General features: G+C 38.5%; 1 protein-coding gene across 1 annotated transcript; it reads right to left on the bottom strand.

Annotated features, from left to right (window-relative positions):
• Positions 1-128: 128 nt before the first annotated feature.
• LOC143440786 (vomeronasal type-2 receptor 116-like) lies at positions 129-13,318 on the bottom strand. Its single transcript, XM_076927566.1, has 6 exons — positions 13,082-13,318; positions 11,537-11,825; positions 10,363-11,175; positions 8,809-9,036; positions 2,617-2,740; positions 129-1,045 (listed from the first exon to the last, which is right to left on the bottom strand). The coding sequence occupies exons 1-6, from the start codon at positions 13,276-13,278 to the stop codon at positions 129-131; spliced, it is 2,568 nt and encodes an 855-aa protein (XP_076783681.1). The 5' UTR covers positions 13,279-13,318.
• Between the last annotated feature and the right edge of the window lie 11,736 nt (positions 13,319-25,054).

Genomic DNA, 25,054 nt, shown 5'->3' with positions numbered 1-25,054 from the left:
AGTAGACACGATATTGCTAGGCAATATCATTAGAGAAAAAAATGACAGTCATTCCAAAATGGATAGTTATGATAATGTAATCTAATATTTGGTGATTATGAACCAACTATACATGTGTCAGTTATATTTTATGAACAGTGAGTAGGGGAAGATGATTTCTTCCTGATCTTTTGAAGACAATTTCTGTCTGGTCTAAACAGTATTGTGTAACATTTGGGAACAAAGATGCAGCCCAGCATCCCTGCACTAGAAGCCAATGTGGAGAAGATCTCCACAGCCACCATGATCTTGCCTTTGGTGCTGTGGTAGACAGGGAGGAAAGTGACCCAGACACTGCAGAACACCATCATGCTGAATGTTATGGACTTGGCTTCATTGAAGGCACCAGGTAGGTTTCTGGAAAAGAAAGCGAGAATGAAACTTGCAAAGGCCAGGCAGGCCAGGTATGCCAGGACACAGTAAAAGGCAGTGTTTGAACCCTTGTTGCAAACAACGATGATGTGGCCATGCTCATATTGTGCATCAGTATCAACAGAAGGAGGAGAAGCTCCTAGCCAGACTGCACATATCACAACTTGGATGAGAGTACAAATGGGAACGATGTAGTTAGATGTCCTTGAAACAAGAAAGTACTTCATTCTCGGAGAGGCTGTGACTTTGAATGCGAGTACCACAGTAATTGTTTTGGCCAATACAGTGGAAATAGCTACTGTGAATACAACTCCAAATGTGATTTGCTGTAGGATGCAGGTGGTCGAGTTCGGGTGGCCAATATAAAGCAAGGGGCAGAGGAAACAAAAGATGAGTGAGATGAGCAAGATATAGGTGAGAGAGCAATTATTGGCTTTAACTATGGGAGTAGCATGGTGCTTCACAAAGATGCCAAGAACCACAGCAGTGAAAGCAGAGAAGCACAAGGCAATTAAAGAAAGTGCCATCCCCAAGGGGTCTTCATAAGTGAGAAAAGTAAGAGCTTTGTGAATGCAGTGATTCTGCTCCGTGTTAGCATATTGGTTCTCTGGACACTGTACACACAAATCCACATCTAATGGAGAAATGAAAGTATTATTAGTGCAGCTTCAGCAATTTTACTGTCAGGATATTTTATTTAAGTATAGAAAAATTGTTGAAATATTCTGAATCTGGTTGCTGAGAATACTTTGAAGGTTGTTGCTACATAAAATAATTGATTCCATTAGTAAATGGTTTTCATTGTTATGGGGAATGAAAGAAAGAATATTTTCTATTTTGTCTATTTAATTGTTGTGATCATTTATCATGGGTGTTTAAATTTATAAGTGTGTTTACATGTAAAAATAAATTTTAATCATGAACATGAGAGTAATTGGTTTTGTATGGGTGAAGTATGAGATTGAGAATAAAAATTCAAGCTTATATGAAAATATTTTCAATGTTTGTAACTGCAAATATAAAAAAAAATCATATCTAATTTTGTCCTCTTTTGGCTGTAGTAACACCATATACTTGAGGCTCTGTCATACAAAGCAATAACCCTATCCCTGAATATCTTCTGTAATGTCCACTATTATATGTGTAAAAAATCCGATTGCCATTGCTCTGAATTACTGGATAATTGCAATAAGGGATAATATGCTGCCAAGATTTGAAGTCTTTTATATGGAAAATTGCTTTTGTTGACAGCTTGTATCAGTTAATTTGTTGGAGGGAATAGGATTTTAGGTTGGTTGTGAATAGAATGTGTTGCTCATAGAGAGTACTTGAGTTTGGTTCCCAGCAGAAATGTCAGGTGAACCCAAACAGTCCTGTTGAATTGCTTAGCTGTATATTTTATGTAGAACTGCAGGCATATCAGAACAACAACATGTAGGAGTTTGTGACCTCCTTTTTAATGGGTTCTGGAGACAAACTAACACAATCATAATTAGTGGAAATTGTTTTAACTGCATTCTAGTATTGAGAAGAATACTACTTTTTACACATCATGTGTCAACAGTGATTCTCAGTTTTCTACATTTCAAATGTCATTGAACATTTTTTAAAAACATTCTTTACTCTTATAAAGATAAAAGTTTCTGTCAAATTTTCTTAAAATAAATGGATTTGTTTTATCAAAAACTTTCTATATCATACATAATCTTCTGATTCATGCTTAACAATTTCTGATAATTTTAACAAATTATTATTTACCCTCTTCATTAGTCTTACAAAGGACTTGGATCTAGTTCCCACTAACCACCTGCCTTATTCTGTCTTTCATGTACTTCTGTACTTGATAGAGATGCACAAACTTATGTAAGGGTACATACCTCAAGACAATATTAATAAATATTTTAAAGATTCTAATCTTTTGAGAGAATTAATCACTAAAAAGATCTTCTCTAGAACATGCTAACACTGAAGTTTTCTTATCAATACTTTTGAGAATATGTTATCTAGTATAAATTTTCAAGGAGTCAATGCTGTATTTCTATTTTTTCTTAAAGAGGACATTTTAAATTATTTTATTCTTATAATAACTAAAATTAAAAAACCAATATACATTTTTAATGTTCCATTTTAGACCACTTCAGTGGTCCTATATGGGTGCAAGATGATAATCAGTTTGAAAAATTTAACCCTGAAGGAAATACTCACTTGTCTCATTAGAAATTTCATTTTCTGGGCAGGGACTACAATCAAAACAGCAAGCTGACATTCTATTCTTCCTGAATTTTCTAAATCCAGGACCACAATCAGCACTGCACACAGAGGTTGGCAACTGAAGAAAAATAGATGTATCATGCTATCAGGAGTTTTAATTACCCCCTCAAAATTATATTAGAATGTGATATTTATGAGCTTATCATATATATATATATTTATGAAATATATATATATATATATATATTTCAACAAAGCTCTCAAATTTACCTTAGTGCATTGTATGATGACAGACATTAATATATGGAAATAATTGTGGAAAAGTTGAATTTTTTCCCATCTTGAAATTCAGGAAGAAGAGGGGATATTGTTTTGTATGCAAACAGTGCAGGAATTGCAAGCTGGTTATTCTTTTTAATTCTTGTCTCCTTAATACAAAGTATAGTAAAAATTCACAGAGACTCCTAATAGAGAAATTATCTCTGTCAGTCTAGCTTGTCATCATACATGTGAAGTATATTTTAAATTGGTAATTCATGTAGGAGTGCCCAAATACTGGGAGCAGTATTGCCTGTAGGCAGTGGGACATTAGAAATCATGCAGAGTAAGCCAGTAAGCAATTTCCTGAGGTGACTACATTTCAGTTGCATTTTCCAGATCCTTGCCTTGTCTTACCATGAGTGTAACTCCTAAGGCACATTGAACTTTTCCTCAACAGTTTGCTTATAGTTCGTGTTTAATAAGAGCAACTTAACCAATTGTGTATGAAGGACATAAAAACATGGGAAACAAGACCTCAAATATTAGATAATCACAATAACCTCAAAAACATTAGAATAACAGACCTTAACAAACTAAGCAGAAACAGAAAAACAGGTGCATATGGGCACTTCTATTGCATTTGTGGTGAGGAGGTGCTGAGTTTCTGTATAGTGAGCTGGAAGGTGGAGTGTTTCCTTTAGTGAAGAGCCTGAAAATATGGTAAAAATATTGATTGCTTAAAATCAATTGGGGTATTTTTTAAATTAAAAAATCTTGGTATTAAAATGAGTCTGATGATGTGTGTCTATATGGTGTATTGGAATCTTGTGGATTTCTGCATTCTGCATTTGCATCCTTTGTTTCATGTTAGGTTTGATGTTGCCATCATAGACTGTATTATTCCCAGGCTCATGTCATTTTCTCCAGAAATATGATTAAATGTGACTCTTCTTTTTTGGTTTTTGTTTATGTTGAAACAAGGTCTCACTGTCCTATTGTCATCCCAAATGCATACTTGCCTCAGAATCCAAGAAACAAGCAGGTTAAACTGGAAACTATACAAATAAATCTTAAAATATGTAGTAAGGAATCTGAAGTTAGCTTTCCAAACTTGACTGTTTCTTGAGGGAGTTTTGGAGGGAAGAACTAAGTTCTATTTATGGGACAGAAATTGAGAGTATGACCACACTCCAGTGCCTTAGTTTGGGTTTTACTTCTGTGAACAGACACCAGTACCAAAGCAACTCTTATAAGGAGAGCATTTAATTGGGGCTGGCTTACAGCTTAACAGGTTCAATCCATTATCATCATGGAAGCTGGCAGCAGCTAGGCAGGCATGGTACAGGAGGAGCTGAGATGTCTCCATATTCATCTGAAAGCTGCTAGCAGAATACTGACTTCGGAACAGTTTAGATGGGGGTTTTAAAACCCACACCCACAGAGACATACCTACTCCCACAAGGACACACCTACTCCAACAAGAACACTCCTCCAGATAGTGCCAATTCCTGTGCTAAGCTTATACAAACCATCACATCTAGTGTTTATATATAAAAAAAGGCAAAAGAAAACTTTTAAAATTTAATTTATCCTATTTTTTTGTGGCTTGTACTCCTAGAGAGAGAAAAAATGAAAGGACTAGGAATGGGGTATGAACATGATGTATGATTTCAATTTCCAAAACAGTCAATAAAATATTATCAATAACATTATCAATAAAAATAAACTAAACTCATTTTCTGTGATATTTTTAGAGAAGATGAGCACAAACACTCAATTATTACTAAAAATTATGCATAAATTATGACAGGCTTCATTTCAATATTTGATATTTTTCTAATACCTGTTTATTCTGTCAGGCATTTGAGTGGTGTTTATACTTTATTTTGACCTCTTGTGTTCTTCTTACTTTTAAATATGATGGAGTTCTTTGAATGTCATTCAGAGTCCTCATTTATTAGTTATGACTTCTTATAATTGTGTTCATCCTGAAAATTTTTTCTTTCTCCTTTTACTACCCTTGAACTTTTACTATACCCAGTGAATACATTCACTGGATATAGTAAATGGAATGGCAGTTATGACTTTAAATATTTTAAGCACATAATTGTTATCCTCCTATAAGGAAGATAAGAATATCCATGGTGTGTCACACTACACATAACTAAAGAAGCTATGTAATAATGATGGCACGATTTAGGAAATATGTATCTCACTGAGAATTAAATAGAATAGACACCATGGGGGAAAGGGTTTGGGGACTGAATGGGAATGGAGTGGGATGAGAATAGAAGAGGAGGACAGAGGAACAGATTCTTTGCAAAGACCACTGAAGTGGGGGTGGCACCTCTGAGTCAAGCTAGAATCCTACGATATTAGAAACTCCCAGAAATTTATGGGATTACCATGGCTAAGTCTCCTAGAAAAGTGGGATACAGAGTCCATATTATCCATATCCAATAACCAGACAGGATTTCTAGTGTTGTGACTAAAACAACATTCCATCCACAAACCCTTTAACCTACAGTTAACCCTGCCTAATGATCTGTGGGAATAAAGATGTAGCAAAGAATGGAGAAAGCTAACTAATAACTGAGCTAGCTTGAAAACCTTGGATGAGAGAAACCCTACCCCTGATGCTGGTAATAATATTCTGTATATCTGCAGGCAAGTCTAGCATAACCATCGTCGGAGAGAACTCACTAAACAATTGATGGAGACAGATTCAGAGATCAATACCCAAACAATATGCAAAGTTTGGGGAATCCTGGATAAGATGGGGAATGTCAGGCCCTGGAAGGATGTCTTGGTTCTTGGGTGGGCATGGCCCTGGAACTCCAGGAGAAATGGCATTCGTTTGGCCATGCCCCCAGAATACAGGCTCCTACATGTGGTCCACATCTCTCATTAACCTGCACCTTCAGTCACATAGGACACAGGTAGTGGGCATGACTAAGAGGCCTCTGCCTCGAGATTTCCATATTCGTGAGTTATCTAAAGGCCAGGAAGTGAAGCTCAATTAAGTTCCTCCTCTTTCCCCCTCTCTATTTAGGCCAGCTCCTCCTGGCTTTTAGGGGTGGCACCATCCATACCCATCCACATTTGCCATGAACAATAAAGCTTTGAACTTTTGGACTCCACGTGTCTTCTGGGGCCTGCCGCCAGGTTTCCAGCCTTTGGAACCAAACATTCTCAAGTCTATTGGTACCCACAGTTGCTGCCCATGTGGAGGATTTCCCTGCAACTCAGCCGCCGGTCTGCCTCTGTGGCTGCATGTATGTGGGAGCTGGTGACATGGAAAGCCAGCCCAGGACCCTGCCACTGATTCCCACTCGAGTTTCTTCCCACATGGGAAAAATGAATGTCAGAGCCAGAGAGATCAATTACTTGTGATTTCTAAACAGGCCTTACGTGACTAATAGACTGTAGGTAGATCAATGACTTAACATGAAATCCTACCCATTAACTTACCTGGGACCCTAACGGCACACAGTGACTGAACCACTTACTGCAAATAATGCAGTGGACGAAACTAAATCCTCTATACACAGATAACCTTTGTGAGGCTTGGTCCTTATGTGGGGAACCTAAAAGCAGTAACAGGTTTGTGTCTGACTTTGTTGCCTGCATTTGGGAATCATTACCTCTACTGGGCTACCTCCACTACACCATAGGAAAATGTGAAACTGTGCCTAGTTGTTGTGCAACATTGTATGCCAAAGCATGTTTCTGAGGGAAGCTCTTTTCTGAAGAAGGAAGGAGTATTAGACGGGAAGGAAAGGAAGGAAGAAGAACTAGGAGTAGGAGTAGAATAGGGATTTTAAACTGGTGTCTGAATATAAAGTTAATGAATGCATAAATGCATTAACTACATTCATTTAAATATGAGCAATGTGGGTGGATCCTGCTGCTATCCACAGAGGGACTTTCTATGACACAAGGTTCTCTCCTGCAGGTTTCACATTCTTGCTTTGTCCACAACAAATTTTAAGGCAAATATGTCAAGAATTATTTCATTTCACAAGCTGATTATTTGATATTTAAATGCCTGTATTAGACAGATGTTCACATTTGCCACATTATTTTGGAAATGTACAGCTGTAACGTAATGAAATTACTGTTGATACCTAGAGTGTGTCCTTCCTTGTCTTGTTACCACAGGTTTTAATAAGATCTATTAATCGTACTACCCTGTCACTGATTTTCATTTTTCCTTGTGTTATCTTTGTCATCGTTTGAAGTTTCCGATACTTGTGCCTTGTTTTCAAGTCTTTCCATTCTCTCCTCAACTTGGAGCATTCATTTTGTGAGTCTTTTCACTGAGATAAGTATTTGTTTTATTTCCTTTTTGCAGTTTGTATTTTAGTTTGAAATCCATCTATTATTTTGTACCCTCATGGAATCTCTTTGTCATATACTTACTCTGGGTTTTACTGTAATAAAGTATTAATATTTTCACTGTATTCTCCCAGAGGTGGCTACTTTTCCCTTTGATTTTTTTTTAACAATCTTATAATCATTCTCTCATTCTTTGTTTAGAGTAACATTGAATATACGCTCACTTTAGTCTGTGACTCTAAGGTTTCGAAACATATTGCCTTCATATCTTCATGTTTTTATTTATTGGTTTCCACATTGGAATTAAGATATATGTGAATAGAACACTGGTTACATTAAAAAAAACTACATTCTATTAGTGGACATGTTTGTAAGGCTCACGTAAGGCCTGTTTAGAAATCACAAGTGATTTCAATGCTCTCCTTTTTATGGGTATGTAGCACTGTAACTAAACTTACAGCTTTTATGTTTTTTTCACTAAGAATGGCTTTCTGTATTGCATTGTGTAAAAATATCTGCTATAAATTTTGTACTGTCTGAGCAAACTGAGAGTCACTTCGTATCAATCCTGAAGACATTTAAACAACTTTTTGGGGGAGTAGTTTGAATATGACATATTAAACCAAGCACCTCCAAATTCATACCTATAATATACCTGGCATGCATCAGAGATATTTCATTTCAAATTCCCTCAAAGGCATATTTTTATTACTACCAATTCCTCCCCATATTGAGAAGGAAATTATGCACATCCTTGTTTGTTTGAATATTTTATGCAGGAAGTAGTGGGGGCTGAAACGTTTCTCTTAGTCAATACTATCTTTTACAAGGTATGAATCAGGGATCATGGCTCAGCTCTTAAGAAAAATTGCTACCAGTAAAGGGGACACAGATTTGATTTGCAGCATCTACTGAGTGGCATGGAGCTCTTGCAAATGCTTTGAGATTTGAAAAACTCTCCAGCCATTCACAAATGCCATATGTGCAGGTGTTGCACAAATATACATGCAGAAAAAACCAGCAATACCCATAATAAGAAAAATAGTAAAAACAATATATAGTCCATAACATATCTAAAATTGTCATAAAATGATATTATGCAGTTAGTTAGAGGTGTTGGGAATTTATGACTAGTTGGTAAACAGCCTTTAGAATTACATAATAAAATCAGTTATTTGATTATATTGAATTTACAATGAGCAGGAGTTTTTTTTTTGTGATTCTTTGAAGAGGTTCAACATAAGACTGGAAATCCCTTTGTGGTAGTTAGAACAGAACTAATAGAAAATTGCTCACTTTACGGAAATAATATCATTTTTTTTTCTAAAACCATTTTATGTTAGTGTTAAAGGCAAGAAACAGATTCTGACATGATATAAATCCATTGTATACATGTTAGAAATCCTCAGTGAATTACTAAAAACTCATCTAAAAAATTAAAAAGAAGAACATAGATTGGGAGGCTAGAAACTGGTCTCTCACATGACAATCAATTTCATTTCACTAGTTTAGAGGAAGGTTGGATACACACACTTGACATGATTTACTGTTGTGTAATTTAAATTAGTACAGTTAAGCCAAACACACCTGTGTGCTTCCTGTTGCCCACTCTATCATATCTTCAGATAAATGTAGCTGTTGACCATTTGGAAAATAGGGACTAAACATTCCTATTTTCACTTTAAGTCCAAGTCCCTGTGGAAAATTCCAAATGTAGAAAATGTCATAGTTTCCTTGCAGTTTGTCTCTTTGGTTCATATTCACTCTGTCCCCAACAGGATTAGTGAAGTAGGTGTTTCTCAGAGAGGAACACAGCTGAAAGACAGGCAGCATAGTATAGACGACACATTCTTCCTTATAATAACAAAATGCATTCTTATTTCATCTTAAAGGCAATTTTATTTACAGTATGCAGACGAAAAATCCCAGTGAAAGTAATAGGACAAACAAAATTATAATATTCCTGATATTTTAAATCTCTAAGAGGAGATTCCCAAATAAGCACAAATATGCATACAGACACCAAACATATATTTGCAATATAAAATATTCAAACACAACTAACTGAGAGAGAATTACATCCTTGTAGAGATATACACATAGCAGAAGTACACATAAATGTACACGTGCATGCCCATACTCATATTAGAAATTACAAATATACACAGAGACATAATTTTCATCAAAAAGTCAAAGACACAGAAACACACAAAGCAATTACCCAGCCACACACACACAAAAGCACATGCAAGAACCTTCACAAAGAAGTACGCACACACACACACACACACACACACACACACACACACACACACACAGAGTAACATTAGCACACAGACAAATTTATGCTCTCATACATAAGCACAGAGGCAAAGCAAAACAGAAATACGTAAATGAAAGAACATACACAAAACACAGGCACATGTAGTCACATGCATTGATAAATGTACACAGGAATATACACTTAGACAAAAGCAACCATCCAGATAGTAATTGGAACACAGAAAAATTAATGTTATCTGCAACAGGCAGATATGTAGACAGAAACACACACACCTTTACATATACATGTCATCTACTGCTATCTTGATGTCTCTCTCTAGATATGGGTATAAACAAAGATATACATAGACACAGAAACATACAAATATACAGCAAGAAATATACATTTATACCCATAAGCACACAAGATTGTAGAAAACTGAATTATCACGCTATTCCTGTATATAAAAGTCTCTCAGACCACTAAGTCATATCCCTAACCTACAGTGGGAAGAGCATAAGTTTAGATCTCTAGTTAAAACATTCCCCTACAGTAATTATAACATATTTGACAATTAATAAACAAGGATTCACCATTGAGTGGGTTCATGGGGGAAGGACTGAATATATTTTCAGTATTAGAACATGAGATATTTAATCTGTAAGAAAGTCACAGTGCTACATCAACAAATTTTGCCTTTGGTTTCATTCCCTCTATATTAGAGTTTTATACAAACATATAGATTTACATGAACACCAGGAAAAATGTTCATAAACCATTCTATTTTGGAATATATTTTCTAGTACGCTTGGTTTGAGCATCTAGGTGACTCAAAGGCATTGATAACATGAAATATCATATAATGCAAGAAGCACTACCTTTTTGCAGTCATAATTTTGTTCTTTCCCATTGCCAGTAGGAATATTATCAACCTTTTGAAAAGTCACTTGATGGAGGGCAAGGGCAAAAGCATACACAGCATTGTATATGTCATAACTCCCTTCAATAAAGGCCATGTCAAAAGAATGTTCAATAAACCATTCCAATGAGTGATGGGATGAATAGTTCTTCAGTGTCTTACATATAGATGCTGAGACATTACAATTAAAGTACATCCATTCCATCTTCATCAGATATTCATCTGAGTATTTGAAAGGTTTCAATGTCTGGACAAAATTTTTAAAACCAGAAATTTCACCATGGTTTTGTCCAAAAGCAAGAGTCCCCCATATGTTATCAAATGTCAAGTCTTTCTTACTAGGAGTGACATCCCACTGTGAGGTGGTGATCCATAGTCTCTGTATACCTAGAGATTCCCACATTCTAAAGGTCACAGCTAAAGTACTGTCTGTGTCACCATAAATGATGACAACATTTGTGGATGATGTCATGATTTGATTGTAATGCACTTCAGCTCTTGTCATGTCTAAATGCATATTGACTGGTATCATGCTGACAAAAGCAAAGCAGACTGTATTTTTTTCCATTTCTCTGCTCAAATAGGAAAGAAATTGGATACCTTTATCATTGTCTGAGATGGCCAACCCTACCCAGTTCCACCTGAAATAAGTTATGAAAGAGACCAGGGCAACGGCTAGAGATGTATCCTCTGACGCCATCTGATATAAATAAGAAAAATTTTCATGATCACTCAGAACAGGATGAAAGGATCCATAAGTAAAATGAAGGAACTAAAACACAGAAAGCAGGATGATGTACAATGCATTTCTAAGAATTTATAAACACATTTTCTGCAGATTATAGAAATCTCAGCTAGCTATTATTTTTCCCACATCCCTGTATCATACAAGAACAAGTAGAAGTCCCATCAAGACTTGGACTAGGGCCCATTAAAATACACACACACACACACACACACACACACACACACACACACACACTGGCTCAGGCCTAGTAAGGACATGGTGACACCAACAAGTATTTGATTTCAAAAATTTCCACCATTTACCCAATATAGTCACATACACACACACACACACACACACACACACACACACACACACACAAACACAAATATATACACACACTTACCTGCTGAAATAAGAACTTCTTTGAAATTATATGAAATGTAACTGTTGCTGACCAATTTAGTCCTGTAAGTGCCACTCCACAATTTATGTCTTTTATACAGTTATAATTAGGGAGAACTTCATGATTTTGTAATGACAAATGTATAGCTTTGAATAGGGATTTCCAATTACAATTGTATTCTGAGAATTTAAATACTAGAGACATATTTGGCAAAAGATCAGGGTTGCTGTTGATATCATTCATGGAAAAAGCCAAGGCCAGAGTATATTTTTCGTTTTCAGTATGTGGTCTGTAAAAGATTACATGGTTTATAAGGACAAGAATTTACACGTGTCATTTGCATTCAATACAAGGACAATCCTGCACTGGATTGTATTGCCCCCACTTCTTAAGGATTGAAATGACCTGTGTACCTTGGTTGGGATGATTAAAAGAAACTGGAAGCTCAAACAACCTTTAAATGTTCATGATATGTACAATTTTCATGTTCTCACAGAGAGGGTTTCTTCCCATTTTTTTTAATGTTTGCTAAGAAGTTAAATGAATCATCAAATGTCTGACGTAATGGTAAAAAATATTCACATATTTATTTGAAATTAGTGAGAAATATGTAAAATACCTGGTATGTCGGCGCCATTAAGTTTATGGTATTTTTATGAACTTGACTCTATTGGCTAAGACAGAGAAAGAATAACTGCTGAGTTCACAGCAGTCTTCTATAATAATACTTGGCTCATGAAGTTAAAATTAATTTTCATTAGGGACCACTATATATATCACATCAACACATAGTTATCCTTACCTTAAATGCTCTTTCTTTCTAAAATTCTGTTGAAATGTACTAATACTGTTTTTGTTTACCTTTTTGAAAAGAATTATAACTGTTATCTATTCAGAATTATTTCTAATCATCCGAGTGATAAAGATCAAATATGTTATCTTATTACTAATTTTTTACTAAGAGTTGAATATCTGTATTCCAGTTAGAAACTGTACATTTGTGGTGTCTTTTTATATAAATACATTTTAGAATATTCTTTATGAATACACAGAAAAAGCTGCCTTTAAAATTTCAATAGCAGAGTACAGAAATTTGTGTCTAGTACTTGTAAAAATCAAACACAAAAAAATCACACTGCACTCTGATGGACGGACCACCAGTAGATTATATGGCCATTTGCCTAAACATAGGAAGTATAAACTCATAGAAAATTTATGCAGATTCTTTCAAAAAAAAAAAAGATACCATTGGATACTCTGCTATGGAAACTGTCAAGTGGAGGGATATATGTGGTAGATAAAGGACAAGAGTTGTTTTATTGTTCAGTTTGTATCCTTCTAATTTTGAGGCTGATGGAAATAATATATCCTGGGTAAATTTTAAGTGCTAATACATTAAGCATTTAATAGAATTTGGAGGTTTTTCTTGTTTTGTGGGTTGACAAAATAGAACAAAAGACTCATAGCACTGCCTTGGTTTTCATCCTCAGTAGTCCCAGGAAACATCCATGATGTCATTTACATGGAAAATACAAAAGCACTTACTGTATGTCCAGAATATGACTGAAATATTCTTTCTCCACAGGCCATTTTACTACTTTAATAAAGAAGATACAACCTCTTTCCAGGTTTCTACTCTCATATTCATTCTGCTTCATACTCCAAAAGCACCTGGGATAAATAAAATCAGCCACAAGAAATGGAATGTCCAGGAACAATAAGGGTAAAATCAAGGTGAACATATTTTTTGTTCTCTGAGCGTGGGCAGTATGGATTGTGAAGAGCCACACAGATCAACAAATCAAACAGGTACCAATATATCTCGATGTACTATTATAATTGTGGCCAAGGGAGATTCCACATCTGTATTCATGTTTCCTTTTTTACAGGTGATTTTTCACCCCTAGGGGAATCTTATACACTCTCTCCTGAGGAGCTTCATTTGATGTCTCCTCTGCATGTGATAATCTTGGTTGATAAATATAGATCACTGTGGTGAAGCCTGATGAATGACATCACACATATTTGTTGAAATTAAGGTCCCTGGAAAGATTCCACTTTGTGAAAATTTGGTCCCAGTACTGACTTAAAATCAGTTTATGTGAATAACTTATATAATATCAATATATTATATTAGTTGATCTACCATGAGACATGCATTAATGTTTTAGAAAGGACTCAGAAAGTCTGATGCAATAGTTACACACTGGCCCTCATGACACAAAGAGTGTGCCAGGCATAAGCAGCCTCATGGTTTGAGCATTTGCTATCATGTAGAATGCAGTATTGACAATCCTACAGCAGTGATAGGTACAGAATATCTAGACAAAAAAACTGCTTACATTGTCTTGGGAATCATAAATGACAAATCCAGAAATATTTATGGGTATCTCATTCTTTAGATTAGGGAAGTTTTCTTGTATAATTTTGTTGAAGATATTTATTGACCCTTTAAGTTGGGAATTTTCACTCTCATCTATACCTATTATCCTTAGGTTTGTCCTTCTCATTGTGTCCTGAATTTCCTGGATGTTTTGTGTTAAGAACTTTTTGCATTTTGCATTTTCTTTGACAGTTGTGTCAATATTTTCTATTTTATCTTCTGCACCTGAGATTCTCTCTTCTATCTCTTGTATTCTGTTGGTGATGCTTGTGTCAATGACACCTGATTTCTTTCTTAGGTTTTCTATCTCCAGGGTAGTCTCCCTTTGTGATTTCTTGATTGTTTCTACTTCCATTTTTATGTCCTGGATGGTTTTGTTCAATTCCTTCACCTGTTTGGTTGTGTTCTCTTGTAAGTCTTTAAGGGATTTTTGTGTTTCCACTTTAAGGGTTTCTACCTGTTTACCTGTGTTCTCCTCAAATTCTTTGAGAGTGTTATTTATGTCCTTCTTGAAGTCCTCTATCATCATCATGAGAAGTGATTTTAAATCTGAATCTTGCTTTCCTAGTGATATGGGAAATTCAGGACTTCTTTGTATGGGAGAACTAGGTTCTAATGATGCCAAGTACCCTGGGTTACTGATGCTTATGTTCTTGCACTTGCCTTTTGCCATCTGTATCTCCTTGGTGCTACCTGCCCTGTCCCTGACTGGAGCCTGTCTTTCATATTTTCTTGATTTTATCAGAATTTGTGGGGTGGGTGTAACTACTGGGGTAAGCGCTGGGGGCCAAAATCTGCTCAGTGCTGAAGCTCAGACAGGATACTGCCCGAGTTAGAGCACCTGGGATCCCCGATTCCTCTGGGTTCTTGGAGATTGGGGGCAGAGCTGCCACCCAAGATCTGCTCAGTGCTCTGGCTATGGTGACTTTTATACATATGTTCACTAACTCAGGTACGTATGTACTTTGACCATATTTACCCCAGTACCTCTTCTTTCTACCCCTCCCAGACTTCTAGTCCTCTGTTTCTCTGTTCTTAAAACAAGACTAGAACTGCTTTGAGGTTTTTTTTTTCATTTAATAATATGTTGTCTATTATAATAGTCAGAAGCTGGAAAGAACCCGGATATCCTTCAACAGAGGAATGGATACTGAAAATGTGGTACATTTACACAATGGAGTACTACTCAGCTATTAAAAACAATGAATTCATGAAATTCTTAGGCAAATGAATGGAACTAGAAAATACCATCCTGAGTGAAGTACACAAAGAAATGAACATGGTATTCACTCATTGATAAAGTGGATATTAGCCCAAAATCTCACAATACCCAAGACATAACTCACAGACCACATGAAGCCCAAGAAGAAAGACCAAAGTGTGGGTGCTTTGGTCCTTCTTAGAAGGAGTAACAAAATACTCACAGGAGCAAATATGAGACAATGTGTGGAGCACAGACTGGAGGTGGGACTGTCTAGAGACTGCCCCACCTGGGGATTCATTCCAGGTACAATCACTATATGCAAACACTGTTATGGATGTCCAGAAGTGCATGCTGACAGGAGCCTGAGAGGCACTGCCAGAGCCTGACATATACAGAGGCTGATGCTCACAACCAATCATCAAACTGATCACAAAGTCCCCAGTGGAGGAGTTAGAGAGAAGACTGAAGGAGTTGAAGAGGCTTGTGGCCCCATGGGGAGAGCAACAATACCAACCAACCAGAGCTCCAAGGGTCTAAACAGCTAGCCTGGGAACACACATGGAGGGACCCAATGTCTCCAGCTATACGTATATATAGTGGAGGATGGATTTGTGAGGCATCACTGGGAGAGGAGGGTCTTGGTTTCTTGAAGGCTGGATGCCCCAGTGAGGGGGAATTTGAGGACAGGGAGGTGGGAGTGGGTGGATGGGTGGGGACACACCCTCATAGGAGGAGCGAGGATGGGATAAGGGGTTTCTGGAGTGGGGAATGGGGAAAGGGTATAACATCTGAAGTGCAGATAAAGTACCAATAATAAAAAAACCAAAACAAAAAAGAAAAACAAACAAACCAACAAACAAAAACAGATAATGAAACTGGTTATCCCAGTCGAACATTTGAGGCTTTCTGGCAGCAATTTAACATTACCCGTATTACTGGGATTCCTTATAATTGTCAAGGACAAGGGACTGTGGAAGTGGCCCATGGAACTTTAAAACAATATCTTCATAAAATAAAAAAGGGGTAGATATATCCCTGTACACCACAAATTTATTTAAATCATGGTCTTTTTATTTTAAAATTAAAAAAAATTAGATGCCAAGGAACTCTCTGCTGAGTGTCTATGACATTCTACAACTAGGCATACTTACGCCTAGGTGAAAGGGAAGGATCCACTTAATGGTATAAGGCACAATCCTGATCAGGTATTTGATATGGGAAGAGGACATGTTTGTGTTTTTTTCTGCAGGATGCTGAAGGAGTATGGTAGCTGCCAGAGTGACGGGTGAGACATGCTGATGCCAGGACAGAGAATGATGCTGACCTGTGAGCTTGCTGAGTGCCCTGACAATGGTGACTGGGAAGCTGTAATGGACATAAGTTCCTGACCCACCATTGCTTACCTATACCCCTGATGGGACAAGCTGCCTTGCCTCAAGTTCTTAGACCTTGTGGAACAGAGAATCAAAAAGAGACATTATAATGTCTCTTGTATTGTTCTTAAATGTGACCAGTTATTCGGACTCAATCATGGACTGGTCTAGAAATCAATCCAATACTGGAAATAACAGTCTTCATTTGGACGGCTGGTTCTGGACATTTTCAGAGACATATTTGGAAGTTAGCTGCAGTTAAGAAAAGGTCAGGGATCATTCTTTGATGATGTGTAGAGAACAAGAGATGTGATCATCACTTATAAGCATGTTTTATTTTGGGCATCACACACAGGGCACAGAAGTGGAGAATACTTTTGTGCTCAGTTTAGAGAGGAAAAATGTGTTGTGTAGTTTGGAGGGTAGTTCACAGAGAATTGTGTGTATGTGTGTGTCTGTAAGTGTATGAACCTGTGCAAGCAGGTAACTGAGGAGGCTGAACGAGATCATTGGATCTCCTGGAGCTGGAGTTAGTGGAAACCGAACCAGGTCTTCTGCAAAAATAGTACTCTCTCTTAACTACTGAGCCATCTCTCCAGACCCCTTATACTCTTAAAAGTACTGTTACGTATTTATTTACAATTAGTTAATTAGTTAATTACTTAATTTGTATGTGTGGTTTATATATGTGGAATTCAGGGGACAAGCTTTGAAAGCTGTTTCTTTCCTTATACCACACAAGTCCTGAAGACCATACTGTGTCTTCGGGCCACAGAGCCACGTCACTGGTCCCTTACATTCGTAATACAAACAGAAATCTGTGGATGTTTAAAAAGGACTTCAGTTTAGAATTTTAATTTGAATGCTAGATTCAAAAAATGGTATGGACAGTGTGTGTGTGTATGTGTGTGTGTGTGATTTTGGGGTTTTGGGAAAGTCTGTAAACACACTAACCTGTTTTTTGGCTTCTATAGAGAGGTGTGCCATGACTTGGTAAGATACAAGGACAGAAGGGTGGGCAGGAGAATTCTTTAGGGCATTACAGGCCAGTGAGGCTCATGTAGATTTCTTGTGTGTAGATAGAAGCAGACACAATCAGGTAGGTCAGAAGAGAAAGTTTTATAGTCTCTGGGGCAAGCAGGGGCTCCAGACTCTCTGCCTCTCTCTACAGAGACACATAAAGAGCACAGTTCTCCAAAAGGGGAGTCTTCAGGGCTCTCATTGTCCATCTAGAGCCAAAGACTAAAATCTTTGGTTTCTGAAATCCCAGTGAGCCCCAGGAGCAAGGAAATAGCATTGTTAGAACTCAGTCCAGACAGAGAATCAGAAGGTGAGGGGCAAGGGGCTATGCTGAAGGGGAGGGGAGCATGGGGCTCAGCTTGACGGTGTAGTGATCACTGGGAGCAGAATATTATTGTTTTTTCATTCTTTGATGGTGATGCCGATTGAGGCGGTAATCACAACAATGAAGATTTAGATGGTAGGAGTATGGTGCTGCAGCTGTTGCTGCTGATGCTGGTGATGAAGATGGTGATGATGATGGTGATGAGATGATGGTGATAAATATGGTACTGATGACCATGTTGATGATGGCAGTGATTATGACGATCATACTGAGGAATCCAATAAAAACACAGAACTGGAAGTCGTAATATATACACACGGGACCTGGAAGGTAAAAAATAAGTAAATAAATAAACCTGACAAAACATTATGAGGCAAAGAACTTCCAAAGATGTCACTGAGTTTGTTTTGTGTTGACCTGCTTTTAAGAGGGGTTTGCAGTAATTCTTTTAATGAAACATAGATTTTAAGTTTACATTTATCTACATGTTTGTTTGAGGGGTGTGAGTATGTGTGTGTATTGTACGTGTTTGTGTGTGTGCATGGTATGTGTATGTGTGGTGTGTGTGTGTATGATATGTGTATGTGTGGTGTGTGTATATGGTATGTGTATGTGTGGTGTGTGTGTATGGTATGTGTATGTGTGGTGTGTGTGTATGGTATGTGTATGTGTGGTGTGTGTGTATGGTATGTGTATGTGTGGTGTGTGTGTATGGTATGTGTATGTGTGGTGTGTGTGTATGGTATGTGTATGTGTGGTGTGTGTGTGAATGGTATGTGTGTGCTGTGTGTTTGTGTGTGTGTGGCTGTATGTGTGTGTTTGTGTGTCTGTGATATGTGTCTGTATGATTGTGTGGGTGGGTGTATGTGTGTGATGTGTCTGTGTGTTTGTGTGTGCATGGTATGTGTGTGTGGCATATGTGTATGTGTGTGGTGTGTGTTTGTGTGTAGCAGCATGTGTGTGTTTGTGTATATATGGTGTGTATGTATATGGTATGTGTGTGAAGTGTTTGTGTGTGAGTCTATGTGTGTGTATACAGGCAGTCAGAGAACAACTGACAGATTCCTTCCTTTTGTCATGTGGATTCCAGAGATCAAACTCAAATTATCATGCTTGTGTAGCAAGCAGAGTTACCTCCCCAGACTTCTGACGCCCTTTAAAGATTACTGTGTATGTGTTTGATTTTTGAACACGGAGCTACCCAAATAAGTAGCACTGATTTATGCAGTCCTCCAAGTGAGGGGAATCCTGTTATCACAACTTCACAGGTAAGCAAGGAGGCTTAGAGGGAGCCGTCTTGGTCTTGCTCGAATGTGGCAGGGTTTCCCATCTTTCCAAGGCACCCATTATTAATCAGATTCTCTCCTCCTTACAGCACTACTTTCTTGTGTTTTTAATTTACTAGGCGAGCCTTTCCCACCTGCTGATGTTTTTCTTTTCAAGCTGCAGTTCATGGCCTATTAGCAAATTCTACACAGCTTCCATTCAACCTCCAGCTCAACCGAGTCAGCCTGCATTGGTGAAAGGTGGCGTCAGTCTGTGCCCTTTTGTCTTTTTTTCACTGGGCATATTTTTATTTCTTATTTTTGGCCTGGGGCTGTCTTGGAAATCTTAACTCTTTAAGAGAAGAAATTCTGGGGGGCTAGAGAGATGGCTCAGAGGTCGTGAGCTCAATTCCCAGCACCCACATGGTGGCTCACTGTTAGGCGCCATAAGAACCTCGCCCTAATATGGCGATGGCCACCCGAGGGCCGAGTGATAAACAAGTCCTTATTAGGTGTGAAGGCTGTGTTTCAAGGTGGCCTGATCTTATGCAAGCATCACGAGCCTATGGAGAGATGACATGTGGCATGAGTTCATGGGCTCCTGGCAGGGTTTATAAGCTGCGCCCGGGAAGGGATCGAGGGCTCGACATCTTGACTACCAACTGCTAAGCATCCTGAGTAAACTGCTGTGAGAAGGAACCGGTTGTTCCGTGTCTTAATTCCTGCTGGTCAGGGTTGGCGCGGCACAACTCACAACCATCTGTAATGAGTTCTGGTGCTCTCTCCTGACACGAAGGTCTACATGCAGGTAGAGCACTCATATACATAAAATAAATAAATAAATAAATAAATAAATAAATCTTTTAAACAAAAGAAAAGGAATTCCTTTCTTTTTCAATGAATCCTTTCTTTCAGATTTAACTTGTTCTTTGGCAACTTCACACACGCACACGCACACGCACACATGTGCACAAGGACAAAGACAGGCTAGGTCAGTAATTCACCCACACCCACTGGTAATTTTAAGCAGGCTCTGCCCAGGGTGAGGGACTGGACTTGATTTACCTTTGGTTGAGCTCCCTCTTGGAAATGTGATGGGTGGGATTCACAAGCTACAGTTCTCACTTCATCTTCTCCTTCTGAAAGAGTTAAAAAATTTTAAACCTTCCACAGATGGAGTCAAGAGTGCAGATCAGCTTGTTCTGCGCTCTGGGTCCGAGGAAACAAGCTATCCACAAGACAAAATAAGTAAGATAAGAGTTCAGAGCTGGTGACATTCATTCTAAAGCCAAGGAAAAAGTCAGGTTCAGAAATAAGTGTTTTAGTTAGGATAGATGACAGAGGTTCTGGTTAGTCAACGGGATGATGGACTGGGTATTAGGACTATCTTGTACCTCACTAGTACAAATAGGCATAATTTATGCTCTAGGTGTATTTTGAGAGAAAAGTTTTATTTTAACAGGAAGGGTGCTATGTAGGAGGAACTAAGGTGGGAGGAGTAAAGAGAGGAAGAGAAGGAGTGAGGAGAGGAGGAGAAGGAGAGGAGAAGCTAGGTGATGAGAGAGAGAAAGAGGGGGGAGACAGGGAGGCAGATGTTCATGTATCTCCACTAGTCAAAGATAGTTGATATATCTAGGTTGGGTAGTGGGTTACACCTCTGATTGAGCATTACCACACTTATAAAGCCTTTGATTAACATTTTAAAAAAAGTGTATAAATGCAAAAAGGAAAAGGGGGCATGGGATGGGGGTTTTCTAAGGGGGGGGAATGGGGAAAGGGAATGGCATCTGAAGTGTACATAAAATATCCAATAAAAAAATGAAAAAAAAAGTTCAGAGCTGGGAGTTCAGGACAGCATGACCAAGCGCTATGGGTACCAGGAACTAAAAACTGACCATAAGATAGATTGAATAGGGTTTGAGCTGGGAGTTCAAGTTAGTGTGCCTGTGCACCCTGGACACCAGGAACTTGGTTGACCACAAGATAGATGGCTGATTACGTATAGGCTCTTAGAGAATAGCCTGTTCCTTGTACCCTGTCACAAACTGAATAATGGGCTGGGACTTTCCACAGGTGCTCTCCAATAACCCCCCTTCACTCCCCTTGGGATGTGTTTCCCCTGAGTTGTGGTTTTTGGCTTTAAATTCTCTCTGTCTCCAAAGCTCAGGGGTCAGACCCCACTGCCCCTGTGTGGGTCATGGGTCTTGACCTCAATATACTGATTAAAATATGCCTCTTGCTGATTACATCAAGTTTGGTGTCTTGCAATTAATGGGTGGCCATGAATTCCCGAGGCTTGGGTGAGGTCCTCCATTTGTGGGGGCCTTACACTTCCTCTGGTACTTCTCAGGGTTACTCCCTGGTCCTGAGGGCTGCCCAGGCGCACCCTGAGCCCATGGCCACCTTCCTGGGCAGGGCTGCCCAGGGCCAATTAGAGCCACTCACACGAGCTGGAGTTCATGCTTCTTGGTTTAGCACAAGTGCCTCAGTTGTGCCAAACCACTCAGCGCTCTTTCTAGTGATCTTCTTGATCACGTTGCTGGGCAACGTGCTCATCCTCTAGTTCACCAAGCTGGACCCAATTCTGCGCATGTCCGTGTTGGCTCTGGCGAACGTCTGCTTCCCATGTGGAGGGTGTGGAGCTCTCTGCCTGCTGTTGACCCTGCTGTGACTTGGATGTGGGATGTCTTGAAGAGAGGGGGGCGGAGCGAGGGAGGGAGAGAATTATTGCCCCAACCCGTGTGTGTGTGTGTTTTGCCCCAACCTGTGTGTGTGTGTGTGTGTGTGTGTGTGTGCGCGCACATAGTCCACATGTGGGAGTCAGATGATATTTTGAGGGAGTCAGTTTTCTCTATCCACTATATGGGTTCCTGTGTTTCAAACTGACATCACTAGGCTTGGCAGCAATCAATCACTTTTCTCCACTGAGCTACCTCATTTTCCTTAAATTTATTTTAAATTAGTGTATATTAATAAAAAGATAACAGATTTCATGATCTCACATACACACAATTGTATCCACACTTGTGAATGTATCCTCTCTTGCACCCCCTTCCTCTGCTGTTGGTTCCATTTCTCCTTCCCAAGTAGTTCCCCTTCCATTTCAACAACTTAAAAAAATTCCATGGTATTTGTTTTTCTAATTCTGATGTATTTATCTTAATCTTCAGTTCTACCCGTGTTCCTGAAAAAAAAAAAAAAAAACCAACAACATAATTTTGTTATTTTTGAAAAAATATTTATTATTACTTATTTGTTATTATTTTTACTATTTTTAGTTAGATGTAGGTGTGTCTGCATGTGAGTATGTGCAACTTGAAAAAGAAAATGGCTTATTTGGCAGGCCAAATCTATCACTGGAGGTAGATAGGGCAAGAGCTCAATGCAGGAACCTAGAGGTAGAACTGTGTACTGGCTTGTGGTAGTTTGAATATGTTTGGCCAAGGGAGTGACACTATTTGGAGGTGTGGTCTTATTGGAGGAAGTGTGTCACTGTGGGTGTGGGCTTTAAGACCCTTCTAACCATGTGGGAGCTAGTCTTCTCCTAGCAGCCTTCAGATGAAGATGTAGAATTCTCAGCTCCTTCTGTACCATGCCTGCCTGGACGCTGTCATGCTTCTGCTTTGATGGTAATGGACTGAACCTCTGAACTTGTAAACCAGCTCCAATTAAATGTTGTCCTTTATAAGAGTTGCCTTGGTCATGGTGTCTCTTCATAGAAGTAAAAACATAACTAAGACATGGCTCCTGCTCCTATCTTTCTTATACAGATCAAGCATACCTGCCTAGGGATGGTGCCACCCACAGTGGGCTGCACAGCCCTCAACCATCAGTCAAAACCATTTTACACACTCATAATCATAGACCAGCCTGATCTAGACAATTCCTTAATATACTCTCTTTTCCCAGGTGACTCTGGGTTGTGTCAAGTGACAATTAAAAGTAACCCGCATATTGGCTGCCCACATTTAATTATCAGAACCTTTATGGTAGTTCTGAGGAATCCTTTCAGATTGACAAGAAGATAATCAGCATTGGTGCAGTGATCTAGGATAGTTAGGGGTTGAAGATACCAGGAATTTTCACAGAATCAACCCATTTGTGTTATTCGGAATCACTGACATCATCTATCTTCTTTAATGCTTTTCATTCTGTAAAATGGAAACTCTGCCCATGTAACAGTTCTTATTCTACCTCCTCCCTTCTGGAAGCAACCATAATTCTATTTTGTGTGCCTAGAAACTTTATTCTTTTGGGTAACCCATACAAAAGGAATCACACAGTGTTTATCTTTTGTGACTGCTCGTTTTGCTCATGATGAGACCACAGCCCATCCTTGTAATAACATATATCAGAATTTCTTTCCTTTGATTGGTCAAATAATAATCCATTACATGAATTTACTACATCTCCTCCATCCAACTTCTGTCAATAGATTCAATGTCAAAATGGCATGGTTGAACAATTTTCTTTTTGGTCCCCTGATTTGAATTCTTTTGTGATTTAGCACTTTCTTTGATCAATGCTGTATGGCACACATTGTCTTAAGATGTACTTAAGTTATAAGTCTGTAGGGCTGGACCTAAATCTAGTAGAAGCCTACAGATAAGAGACCATCTCCCAGTACCTAATGGTCTCTGGTGACAGGAATTATGGTGGCTGTTTCTATCCAAAAAGACTCAGCTTACCAAGTGTGATTCTTACTCTCTCTTCCCAGGTGACTGTAGGTTGTGTGGGCATGAGGAATATGTCATTTTAAGACAAACTTCAGAAAAATGAACCAACCACAGAATGAGGGGTTGAGGAAGACTTGGGCTAGAATATTGGCTACAAGGCTAATATTATGGTGGTACATGCTTCTAATTCTAGCACTTGGGAGATGAACTCAGGAGGATTGGAAGTTCAAGGTCATTCTGAACAACATGTAAAGTTCAAAGCCAACTTGGGTTACATGAGTCTCTGTCTCAAGATAATCAGTTATCCTGCTTACATCAATATTAGTTTGTGAAAATATTTCTCCTGTGTGTCCTTTGTATTAAAATTAATTGAAATCTTTCTGCTTTAGTATTTGTCTTGGTCACTGTTCTATTGTTGTGAGGAGACACTATGACCACAGCAACTCTTCTAAAAGAAGACAGTTAATTGGAGCCTTGCTTACTTTTTCAAAGGTTTAGTTAATTGTCATTATGGTGGTAAGCACAGTGGTAGCAAGATGCCACTCATAGTATTGGGGAAGTAGCTGAGGCTACATCAAGAGAGAGAGAAAGAGAGAGAGATGAAGAGAGACACAGAGAGACAGAGACACACAAAGAAAGAGACAGAGAATCAGGGAGACATAGAGACATAGATAGACACACACAGAGAGACATAAAGAGACAAAGACATAGAGAATCAATGACAGACCAAAGTAAGGAAGCTATCAAAGTCCAACTTGTTGAACCAATGAATTTTACCGGGGTTACTTAGAGGTATAGAACTCACTCAAAGGCAGCTGCATCACCAAAAACCCACCCAGCATGGGTGATTGTCCATAAAATCTGGAATTCTGGAACTCACACCACAATGTGCAATTTGGCAGATGAGAGTGTCTCTTAGGCATTTTAGCTGGTGTGAGCTCCTTCTAGGTAGACTGACTTGTCAGAGAGCATCTCTAAGCAGTTTTTTTTACCATTTCATATGCTCAGACAGGGAGAAGCCTAGTATATTTGGTCAGGTTCAAGAACTTCCTGAAGCATTTGAGTTGTTTCCTTCCCAGGCTTAAGGAGCTTTCCCTGCAGGATGGACCACTTCACCTCCTGGAGAACAGTGGTTCTCAACCTTCCTAATGCTGTGACCATTAAGTGCAGTTCCTCATGTTGTGGTGATCCCAACTATAAAATTATTTTCATTGCTATTTCATAACTGTAATTTGGCCATTTTCATAAAATGTAATGTGAAGATCTGTGTTT

Source organism: Arvicanthis niloticus, chromosome 30, assembly GCF_011762505.2.
Source record: "Arvicanthis niloticus isolate mArvNil1 chromosome 30, mArvNil1.pat.X, whole genome shotgun sequence".
NCBI lineage: Eukaryota > Metazoa > Chordata > Mammalia > Rodentia > Muridae > Arvicanthis > Arvicanthis niloticus.
This window is presented reverse-complemented; position numbering and strand designations above follow the sequence as displayed.

Coding starts and splice junctions, on each gene's coding strand:
- LOC143440786 (XM_076927566.1), bottom strand. CDS start 13,278: ATGTTCACCTTGATTTTACCCTTATTGTTCCTGGACATTCCATTTCTT. Junction 9,037..10,362: donor AAAATTATGACTGCAAAAAG/GTAGTGCTTCTT, acceptor CCTGTCTTTCAG/CTGTGTTCCTCTCTGAGAAA. Junction 2,741..8,808: donor GGGCAACAGGAAGCACACAG/GTGTGTTTGGCT, acceptor ATTTTTCTTCAG/TTGCCAACCTCTGTGTGCAG.